Source organism: Cimex lectularius, unplaced genomic scaffold (genome assembly GCF_000648675.2).
Source record: "Cimex lectularius strain Harlan isolate CLEC.00 unplaced genomic scaffold, Clec_2.1 scaffold52, whole genome shotgun sequence".
Lineage (NCBI taxonomy): Eukaryota > Metazoa > Arthropoda > Insecta > Hemiptera > Cimicidae > Cimex > Cimex lectularius.
The window spans coordinates 2,028,158-2,040,321 of NW_019392742.1; the positions used below are offsets into that span (position 1 = coordinate 2,028,158).

Here is a 12,164-nt window from a genome sequence, read left to right on the forward strand (position 1 = left end):
CATCCATTCTGTCCGTACAGGATTCCCCCAAATTAGTATTCTTGGTCTAATCCTTTACGTAATAAATACTGCTGACATGCCTAATCACCCAAATACGTCCTTTTTCATATTTGAGATGACAATGTAATCCTGCCCTTGCCGTTCATTCACTGCAGTCTCACCTTCCCATCCTTCAGCCTTGGCTAAAAAAATTGAGGATAAAAATAAATGCCAATATTTTAATAACACAATACGGTGAGCAATCCTTCCTTCTGTATACCTCAACCGTGTTCCTCTACCGACGACAAACTGCATTCGCTACTTAGACTATACATGGAGAGACAGAAACAAACTGTGGAAAAACCATCTATCACTCATGGCTCCAAGAGATGACATGAACAGGATGTTTGAATTTAACCAAAAATTCCGAATACATCTGGGCACCAAAAAGGAATGGGAAAGAAAGGGAAATAACTCCCTTAAAAATGGCACCATCCTTTGGTACACAGATGGATCTAGAACACAAGAAGGTACGGGGGCAGGAGTATTTGGACCCGGAACCAAATACTCAGAACCCATGGGAAAACACACCAGTATCTTCCAAGCTGAGATTCACGCAATTGAAAGATGTATCCAATTCAATCTAAATAAAGGATACAAAAACAAGAATATAGCTATCATGTCAGATAGCCAAGCAGCCATCAAAGCACTAAGCTCAAATACCATTAGTTCAAGGATGGTGCTGAACTGCAAAACCAAACTAAATATATTAGGTATGCAGAATAAAGTCAGCCTCTGCTGGGTCCCAGGACACATGGGAGTAGAAGGCAACGAGAAAGCGGACACCCTTGCAAGGAAAGGGGCTGCCACACCGCTGATAGGACCCGAACCCTTCTGTGGCATAGGAATCCACACTATTAACGAATATCTCAGACAGAAGGACAAAAAGAAAATGAGGGAACTTTGGAATTCACTTATTGGACATAGACAATCCAAGAATCTTCTAACCAATTTTGGCAAGAAAGAAATCACAGAATGTGTCAAAGGAAGCAGGAATAGACTGCGAATCCTAACAGGATTCCTGACAGGACACTGTAGATTAAATGGACATCTAAAGAAAATTGGAATAATCCAAGATGGCACATGTAGATTCTGCAAGGAAGCAGAAGAGACACCAACACACTTACTAACAGACTGCGGAGCTACATTAGCCCGCAGGAGGAAGTGTTTTGGGATGTACAATGTGACCATAGAAGAGCTTCAACCACTGAAACCGGGCCTATTAATCAAGTTTCTTGATGAAATAGGACCCACCGATGTGCTTTAGGCAGAGCACGGGGGATATAATAGCTCTTAAAGGGCGTAGTATACTATACCCTGAAATTACATCTACATCTACATCTACATCTAGACGATACATCAACAAACGTCCCACATCGAATCCGCGTACTATACTTAAACGACAAGTATTCAATATACTGTTCAAATCCATTACAGTTCGAGGTCTGCTTGACCAATTAACATTTTTCAATTAATTAATATTTTATGAAAGGTATTGGTTGAGATATAAAGTGTCACGAGCGGTATTCGAACTCACGGCCTTCGGCTAAATACGCCGCTGCTCTACCACTTGAGCTATCGTATACTTCAATTCACTCGGACAACTTCCTATCTCAACCCCACCTTTTGAATTTTCCCACCTGTGCAAACTTCTTTCTCGACTTTTAGACAGACGATCCAGTAAAATCCTAATCTACACATTACTCAAACCGACATGGACTGATTGTTTGGAAGTATGGGGCTCAATGCGGGAATCACCTGTTGTTAACAAGTTATTACAGCTTCAACAATGTTCTTACCTTCCACGCTGCAGCTAATGAGCTTGCTGCAGCTCTGTATATAAGCAGGGGCTCAACCTTCTTATTTCAAATAAATCGACTAGATTTCAACTCTCACTAATAGACCAAACCCATAGCACTAGCCTGTATTACAAGGGTACTCGCAGCATCGTCTCTCGCACTCTCAACATCCGACGTGACTGCCTGCTGCAAGTCCAGAGGCTACCGACTCCCGCTGCATCGATCATGCACTCACTTATATATATATATATATATATATATATATATATATATATATATAATGCAGGGTGGGCGACCGAGACCCGAGGGGTTAAAAGCCTAGGTAGGCCCGTACCCCATCCCTAAAAGGTCCGGGACTTGGTCGGCTCACGAGTCCTGCATAAACCTCTTGGACCTGTTTACAAACCCCAAGATTTTGGACCATTTTATCTTGGGGAGTGATTTGTCAATGTCCTCTCCTTCAAAAGTTTCAAATCTATCCCTGGCATACCTATCACATTCTGCGAGGTAGTGTCGAGCCGTTTCTTCTTTTATTTCACAGAAGCGGCAAAAGGGGTCTGGTAGGATACCCATTATGAAGAGGTGTCTTCTCAAGGGGCAATGGCCCGTTAGGATACCTATCAGCCTCCTAATTCCCCTCCTTGAGTTAGAGAATAACCATTTCGCTTCTTTTGGTTTGATTTCCTTCAGAAACTCCTTCGATTGCCTATGTCCGGGGGACAGATTCCATTCTTTAAGGAATTGTTTCATGCCCCAGCAATTAATACTCTCTTTCGCTGTGCTTATAGAGTGGGGTAATACCGGTTGTGGCCCGACAAACGCGGTATTTGAGCCTTCTTTGGCCAGGCTGTCCGCCTCTTCATTGCCATAGTGCCCCTTATGAGCTGGTATCCATATGAGGGTTACCCTATTCTCGTACCTGGTAGTAATCCTATTAATAAGTTCAACGGTTTCCTCTACCAGCCTAGATGTTGATAACTCTTTTTGTAATGACTTAAGACTGGCCTGACTGTCGGAAAAAATTCTAATATCTTTTCCCTTAATCTTGTTCCCCATGAGTGTTCTGCAGCAAACATTGATGGCCCAGACCTCCGCCTGAAAGACTGAGGTGTTATTACCAAGAGGGGAGGAGATGCTGATCCCTAATTTAGGTATATGTATTCCAGCACCGCTTCCCTTGTCCTTAATGAGTGAGCCATCGGTGAAGCAGTCTAGGCTACGATGGTCATCATCCGCACTATAGTTGTAATCACAGGGAGCACTCACTCATAACACCGATCCTTCTCAGGGCTTCCAAAAGCACCTGGTCACTAAACCAAGCTAGAGGAAGGCAGATTGTACGAAGAACAGAATTAAATAGATATGTAATGAATGTGATGACCTTTTTTGGAAGGAGCATTTTCGGGCTAATAACATCAAAAGCTGGCGCTTTCTTTAATTTTAGATGTTATATGGAAGAATGAACAGAAGGTGAAAAAGGTTTAGGATAGAGGGATAATGAAATCTGGGAGTTTAATAATCCTCAATAAGTTGTGAATAAGTACGGTCTATGATGTTGGCATGTGGGGTAACACTGTGGACAGGTAAAAAGCAAGAGCATTCGCTTTGTCCTCTTTTCACTTGGACCAACTGCCGACGACCTGGCGAAGTCGTGTAGATTTTTTGTGGTAAGGTAAGAGGGTTTTAGCTACCGCCCAGAGCTATTATCTGTTCTTAGTAATTCAATATTTCTGAATAGGTCGGAAGGGTAAGCTTGTTTTTTTGTTGTCAATTGATGTGTTATTTACTCAGTTTATATCTATCAGAAGGATAGCGAGTTTTTTCCATTCCTTACAAGATTGTCTCTTTGATCTTGTTGAGGAAGTTTGTATATAAACATTCTAATATGATTTTTTATTGACTTCTTATTTTGTAACTTTTTAATTCTTTTGAAAAGTTTTCTTAGTCTATAGTTTATCATATGAAGGATTTCATCAAATTAGTTATTTAAAAACTATATTTGTGAATTTTGGCCTGTCAAGCGCGTTTCGGCTTTTCGCCATTGTCAATGATGAGCTTGTATTCTGAAACGGGTTTACAGACCAAACAAGCGAGGACAGACAGCCCAAATTAACCTGAACGGTCAAATTACATAGTTTATAATTGGCATGTAAAAATTTCCGGTGATAAATATTTATTTGACAAGTAGCATTGAGAATTTCAATTGCTTCCATTGCTTTTGTAAACTAAATCTAGTACTTTTTCTATTGTATTTATATTGTAAAAAATGTCTTTTTCATTGATGTAACAATTGGTTGTCTCTAGTTTCCGGTGGATTTGAGCTTTTGCTGCCACCAAACGATTTGCGATTAATCGACACCGTTATTCTGTCGGATATGCCGCCCCTGCGATCGATTCCAGCGGCAACGCCTTAATCCTAAACCCCAACCCCCCCAGCAAACACAATGGCGGAAGTTGTGTCACATTGAAGGGGTGTATGATCGTCGGGGTCTATCCTCTTGTTAAATATGCCTCGGGTCGTTATGTCGCAGCTGGACGACGCGGCGTTTGAACCGTTCAGCAAGTTCCTCATCCACGAGTTCGGCTAGAAACCCAGCCGGGGAGTACACAGTTCGACAACAAAAAACCGAATCTGAATACCTATTGATTTTCTCCGCATACATCCCTCAATATCGTCCTAGACGAAGGATACGAACGTAAGAAAATGAAGAAGGTCTTGAATTTCGTCAAGGGCAAGAAGGACGACAAGAAAGACCAAAGGGCCAACCCTCAGATATCCGTGGAAATCACCAACCCGTCGGGGCAGAAGATAACGACGGACGACGAGCACATCATCGGATTGCAGCAAGGATACGGCTACAACATCGATGTCAACGGCAAAGACAAGTCCTTGTCGAAAATCCACAAAGCCGCCTGGTATGGCAACTTGGACAAGTTGAAGCTCCACTCGAAGAAAATAGACATCAACACACCAGACTATCTAAGCAGGACTTGTTTACATCTGGCGGTTGCACAAGGCCATACAGAAGTTGCATGGTATCTGTTAAACAACAACGCGTCAATTACAGCCTGCGACCACGACGGGCTCACTCCTTTCCTAAAGGTACCCTACTACAATAAGTATCCAAGTTAATTGCTTAAGGCAAAATGTACGGAGCCGGCGTTTTAATGTACCATCGTTAAATGATAGCCAAGGTCGTATATACAGCATGACCCAGACAAGTCTGTCGTGTCCTCTCCACTGGTCATCAACCACCATTCACAACCTTTGTTCTCCCCCCTTCAGCTGGGGGGAGTTCAATGACCTTCATACATGATATTCATTGGCATCGAGTTTTTTTTTTCTAGATCTCACGTTACACATGTCAATCTTTTTTCTTTAGTTTTTGCTTCATAAAGAACAGCTTAAAAAAGAAGACCATCCATTTTATATTAATTTCATTTATAATTGAATAATATATAGGTAATTCCATTAACTCTCTGATCTTTATCAAGAAATTCTGTTTACACTACAATCACTCACTATTCAACACATAATATACTTNAGAAATTCTGTTTACACTACAATCACTCACTATTCAACACATAATATACTTGCAGCATAGGTGCTTGTTTTGTAGTGTTAAGAACTTAGCTAAAATTCCAAAACTTATGAAACAAGTTGTAAATGTTTTGTAAACAATTCTGTGCCAGCTCAAATGAAATTTTATTCTATTCCACTAAAACATTTTATATAATAATTAAAACATAAGTATCCACTTGATTTTGTTAACACTTGTTGGGCAATTCAATTAAACAATTCAAAAGACGGTCATATCTATCTGTTTTTCTAAGGTTTTGTATATTTTCATGCCATGGCTAGTTCAATGTTTTATATTTTATTTTATAATGATATAACATTGTTGTTAATTTTAGAAATTATGATTTAAACTTTAAGAGTTTAAAAAGTTTGAAAAGTTTATACGTATAATTTATGTCAACCACACATTTTATTGTATAATAAAGGACCCAACAGGGGTGTCGGTGGCCACAAGGTTTATATGACCTCTGCTGTTGCGTACCCTCATAAAAAATAAATAAATAAATAAATAATAAAGGACTCAGTATCTCTCAAATGCTTCAAGCTATGGAATATGTGTTTACCAAATCTTAACAGTGGATAACTCACCTTTTTAACTCACTAGTAGTTCAGTGTTATAAAACTCTCAAAATACATCTCGATAGCACAATATATTTATTAATCTGGATAAGCTCAGCTAAGCATATGTATGTACACACACATACGTGTGTGTGAGGAGTCGAATGTATCGCTTCTCTGAGCCTGCCGGCAATTCCAGGTTTTTAAATTTACAATAAATTAACAGTAGGCCTCAAGAATCACCCACCCTGAATGTGGGCAGGACCTGGTCTTATCCATCCAACTGAAATTGAGCTCCAGGGGCTATGAACAGCTAGGTCATTTCAGCCCTTAACATAAGTAATCTCTAAATTCAAACCAATGTTAAATACATTCTTTCCTATGTACACACCATACACTACACATATTCACCTAGATAGATTGGTGGAGTGTTTGATATTCATGATCTGGTTCTTGGTATGATCTGAACAATTTTAAGGTCATCACCAAGATCTTAAAGATGTCTACAAATTGACATAATTAAGTTTTTAATAAATGGTATCAGATTCCGTTGAAGATAGACTTAGTTATATTGCCAAGGATTGTAACACTATTAATTGTCGGAATTGACAGATTGTCAATAGTGTTACAGTCCTTGACAAGTTGGGACTGATTGTGAGTATATCTTCAAAGAAATTTGAAATCATCTGTGCAAAACTTATGTCATTCTGCAGACAAATTTAAGTTTGTTTTGCCCTGATGATGGCCTTAAAATTGGTCAAAAGCTTGGCAGCAACAACTAAAATTGCTTTTTCATCAAGACCATAACATCATCCAGAGTATCCGGGGATATAAAATTTTAATAATTGTGAAGTTGTCATGAATAGATTTTAAAAACAAAACAGATGTAACAAAAAATTAAATATTTACCTACTACCTTTTGAAACCGTAACATCCATATATTTTCTTTTTTTTTATATATAACCTATAAAGTTTCTGCCTATTTAAATGTTCAGTCTGTTTATTTATTTATTTATTAAATAGCTAATTTATTTTATTTATTTATTATTAGGCTGTTCATTTTTGTTTTCTTTTTATGGATAGTTTTATTTCTTCATTATTTTTAGGGCATTCTTGATGAAGGGTAAAATAAGTAGTTTTTTCTTGCAACAAGCAGCAAGTTTCATGTAATTAATATAGTATAAAACTAAAAATATGATTTTTTTTTTTTTAATTTTGGAGAATCAAGGGCCATTGGTATAATTTTATATTTCAGGCAGTTGAATGTGGACACAAAGACTGCACGAATCTACTGATAGAATGTGGTGTTGACGTCAACTGCTGCGACAAACAGGGTAACACTGCACTTCATATAGCTGCCAGATCTGGCTTCTATAACATAGCTTCGCTTCTTCTCAAAGAAGGGGCAAACATCAATGTTTCAAACAATGTAAGCTTCGTTTTAACCTTTTCTTCTTCTTCTTTTTTTGTTTATTTACTTTTACTTGTTTTAATAGGCAGGTGAATTTGCCCTCCACATGGCAACAAACTGTGATCATAGAGAGATGGTTGAACTTCTTATACGCTATAGTGCCAATGTAGATGTACTGGACAGGGAAAGAAGAACACCGCTGATGTTGGCTGCTAGGAATGGCTTTTCAACAATCATAAAAGTCCTCATTGACAGTGGAGCTCTTTTGGATGCAGCAGATTCAAATGGTATTTCATTTAATTTTTTTTTTCCTTTTTAGTTGCATCTTTTATTTGTATTGTTACTTTAGTAGTAGAAACTATGTTATTTTATTATAACATTTGTAAAGTTTTTGTTGAGTTGTTTATTTATATAATTGTTCAATATTAAACGATTTTGGTTATATTGTATTTTATTATTATTTTCTCCCTCTAATAGTATTGCATGCAAAAGTGCTCATTTCTTTTAAACGATTACAACCTATTTGGAATTGTTACAAATAAAACAACATAAATGCTTGCATTGCATGTTTTTATTGATCACATTTTGCTTGAGTTAATGATTAATTATGTCTCTTTAAAATATAATATTCTGTACATAAAATTCAATTTTAAGATAAATTTTATTTTTATTATTTATTTTATTTACAACCTATTTTTAAATCAATTTACCGAATTTTGTGTGGTTATTAGTGACCGTTAGTGGATGATTATTCAGAAATCGTGTGATGCGGTCTGGTGTGATGTAGGCTTCAGAAAAACATTTTATTTATCGTGCCAACATTTCAATCTTTATTGAGATCATCTTCAGTGCCTGGGATTTACAAACATTGTTTAAATTTAACAAAAACATGTAGTATGAGGAAAAAAGTGAATTTATACAATGAAAAAATATTTTTTATATTCAATCAAAGTATTTCTATTCAGTCAAAATGTTTGTTTTCTGCATAAATAGAGTAGAAATACTTGATTGAATATGAAAAAAAATTTTTTTTTTTTTGCGTTGAATAAATTCACTTTTTTCCATATCCTACATGTTTTTGTTAAATTTAAACAATGTTTGTAAATCCCAGGACCTAAAGAATTTTTTTTCTGAAACCTACATCACACCAGACCGTATCACACGATTTCTGAATAATAATTACCGAATTTTCTTGAACAATATTATAATATTAATTGATTGCAGAATTTAGTAAAATATACTGTTAGTTAACTGTATTAAACTCTTTTTTTTAATATAATTCTTTCTCTGTAGTGATTCAAAGCAGAAAAACTGTTAGCTGTAGATAATTTAGCAAAAAGTAATATAGGATTTCTAAATAAAGTTTAATTGACATAACTCAAAGTTTGTGCTTTATCAGTGAACACATAGAAAATTATATTTCTATTTATTGATTTAACCATTTTGACAATAGTGATTGCAAAAAGAGCTAATTTTCTTAAGATGACTTTGAAAGCCATTTTTACCTTTTTATAGGTGATAATTTTTCCATACTTCATTTTAATTCAAAGAACGACTTTAATTAGAAAAATGCCTTTTCTTAGTAGTATTGGTTTTGAATGAGTTTAATAATCCTAGGATGGACAGCAGAAGATTATGCACAATTTGGGGGGCATCAAGATCTTGTTGATCTCTTGAAAGTGCTCAAAAATGAAGATGTGGCACTTGACCATAGTGACAAGCTGAGTGTGCAATCTTCAGATCCTTCTGAGCATGTAAACTTTGAGGTAAACTTTAAAACAAAATGAGGTCTAGCCTAAATTCTAGTTTCTTCAGTTTTATTATTTATTTCTTTTAGAATATCCCTGAACAGAGTGAAACAAATGAAGAAATACAAGATTCTCCAAAATCTTGTGTTATCCCTCCGGCCTTAGAACCTCCGAAAAGTTGGGACCTCATCCAATCAGGAGTTATAGACCAGGTAAAGTAGAATACTTTAAAAAAAACATAAAGTTATTTATGTTATTCAAACTAGGATGGAGTTGAGAGAAGAAAAGGAATGCTTACTCTTACTTTGAAAAGAGATGAATGTGGAAGTAGTGAGTTGGTATCACCATCTGCTCTAAGCCCAGCAGGTAAATTTAGTAAAATTCACTTTACACAAACATAATTCACTTTATTTGTGGTTTGCCAGGAGACTTCATCCCTACGGATATGAGATTAAGTCCTGATCCAAATAAAGAACTTGTTCCCACACCCGAAAGAAGAACTCGTTCACCATTAGAACGGGCCCATTCTCTTGATTTGTCTTCTGATCAAGATTCACCTATTCAAGTAACTCTCTTATTTAAATTGTGTTTTACAGTTTGAAGATGCTAATTATTTATCATTTGTAGGAAAGAAAAAATGAAGACTTTGAAGTGAAAATAGTACATGAAATATTAAAGGAGAAACCCAATTCTGATAATAACAACACAGTTTTATTGGATAACACGAAACCCACAGAGACATTTTTATCAGCAAATAACAATAATGAGCTTAACACAACAAAGACAGATTTAAATTTAAACAATCAAACTGTAATTGAGGATAATGTTAAAAAGTCCAATGATGAGAAGATGCCACATATGGAAACATGTCAGTCATATGACAATTTAGAGGAACGGAGTTATGAGACAGGTGTTTCAGCTTCTCTGGATAACTTAGATGACATTGATGGGAAAAGTTTAAGCATTGAAATAATTCAATCCACAGGTAATCTAGATGAAACATTATCCATATGTACCGTCCCGACAAAAAATTTATTCAGAGAATCCCATTCATTAGAGTTGTTAGAAAATAACACTGATGATAGTAAATCTTATAAAAATAAGAGACATAATAGAAATAAATCTATTACACTTTCTGGGCAGCCGCAATTTTGGAAAAGTGTTGATGTACTTCACAAGCCAGCAAGTTTTGATAAAGGGAGTATAGATGCGCAATTGGTGTGTTATGATGAAGCATTGAGGCAACTAGCAAAAGTTACCATGCCCAAACCCAAAGAACCACTAAAACTAGATCAAGAAATAAATCTGAAAATTGAGGACAAATCATCAACAATGCAAGAACGCAACCACAATAACAGCATAGATTTTGATAATGTTGAAGAAATAGCCGATATGTCGATGGAAAGTGGAATCCAATTTATCTCATATCCTGACCAAAGTAATGATAATGAACTTGATTCTCTAGAAAGAGATACTGTTTTCCCTCCACCGCCAATACACTTTCTTCAAAATGACGATAACGAAATTATAGGACTGCATTGCGAAGAAAACCATGAAATTCTTGAAGTCAGCTTACCCCCACCGATCTCTATGCTTACTCCTATTAAAGAAAATCAGCAAGAAACTGATTCAGTATCTATAAATGCAGACAGCAATGCAAGTGAAAGTTCTACAGATCAAATAATACCTTTAAATCAATACAATGAACTTCCAAGCTGTGAAAGTCCTCAATACTTAGTCGACGACGTGTTTGTGGAGGATGGTCAAATTCCTGAAAGCTATGATAAATACTTTGTTGATGTAAAAGCTTTAAACATCCAGCCAGCGATTGTAGATCTCAGCCAGGTCTTGTTTCCAGCTAACAGTCCTAGTCCTAATTCGAAACAACAAGAACAAAACAACAATTCAGCTGAAGTTCGAGATGATAAGCCATCAAGTAAGTTTCCCTCTTTAAATTTTGTCATTGGTGGTATATGTAATGTAAGCTGTAACAGAACAGCAACAGGTTTAATTAACTTGGATAAATCAGATAGCGAGTCGGAGCCTGTTACTCGACCCCTAAAGAGAAAGCGTAAGCTCCTTCTCGCTATGAGGGGTGCAGGGGTCGGCGGCTCAAAAGATACTGATAATGACATTGATGATGTTGAAGACATTGACGAAGACTCGGATGAAGAGGACCCACCATTTTGGCATAGCACGGAAAAAGGTGGCTACTTCATACGACAGAACACAGTCGTCCCAGTTTCTTTAGTGGAAGCAGATGAAGCAACTGTAACCAGGTAAATTTTATAACAACAGAAAAACAATAGTAATGGTATAAACCCCCTAAACAATGCAAAATTTACATTATTTATGTTTAGAAGCATAAACTCTTAAAAGTTATAGCAATATTACATTATTACAATATAATATATGATTATCATATTATTTTAATGCAATATATAAAGCATGCGCAGTGTTTATTTTAAAATATTGCAAGTGCGATTAATTACAGATAATTCACTAATTTCGTGGTCTGCTTGACCAACGAATATATTACAATTAATCAAGGTTTTTAGTTGAGATAAAAAAGTCAATGGCATGAGCGGGATTCGAGCCCACGATCTTCGGCTTGATACGCCGCTGCTCTACCACTTGAGCTATCGTGACCTCGATCCACTCGGACCCCAACTTCCCATCTCAACCACACCTTTTGAATTTTCCCTCCTTTTTGCTATTTTTCAAATGTGTAATCGGGTTGGATTCTCAACGGCTCGTGCCATTGACTTTTTTATCTCAACTAAAAACCTTGATTAATTGTAATATATTAATTGGTCAAGCTGGCCACGAAATTAGTGAATTTATTGATTAAAAATGAAGTATACTTCACTAAAGCTCTCCGTGGCCATTTCATTTGTTGTCGAGAATCCAACCCGATTACACGACATTTGAAAAATGGCAAAAAGGAGGGAAAATTCAAAAGGTGCAGTTGAGTTGGGAAGTTGGTGTCCGAGTGGATCGAGGTCACGATAGCTCAAGTGGTAGAGCAG

The 12,164-nt window shown here is 36.5% G+C and overlaps 1 protein-coding gene across 5 annotated transcripts in view; it reads left to right on the forward strand.

Moving 5' to 3' along the window:
• The first annotated feature begins 4,159 nt into the window (after positions 1-4,159).
• LOC106665161 (ankycorbin-like) overlaps positions 4,160-12,164 on the forward strand; it is a 32,045-nt gene continuing 24,040 nt past the window's right edge. For 2 of the 5 annotated variants that reach the window (XM_024227117.1, XM_024227119.1), the window contains exons 1-8: positions 4,160-4,941; positions 7,232-7,405; positions 7,473-7,674; positions 9,005-9,153; positions 9,225-9,347; positions 9,402-9,501; positions 9,561-9,700; positions 9,763-11,414. In XM_024227117.1, the coding sequence (XP_024082885.1) occupies positions 4,543-4,941; positions 7,232-7,405; positions 7,473-7,674; positions 9,005-9,153; positions 9,225-9,347; positions 9,402-9,501; positions 9,561-9,700; positions 9,763-11,414 (2,939 nt within the window). In that variant the 5' untranslated portion in view covers positions 4,160-4,542. The remainder of the gene's footprint in view (positions 4,942-7,231; positions 7,406-7,472; positions 7,675-9,004; positions 9,154-9,224; positions 9,348-9,401; positions 9,502-9,560; positions 9,701-9,762; positions 11,415-12,164) is intronic. The other 3 variants (XM_024227118.1, XM_024227120.1, XM_014391385.2) reach the window with 3 other exon arrangements.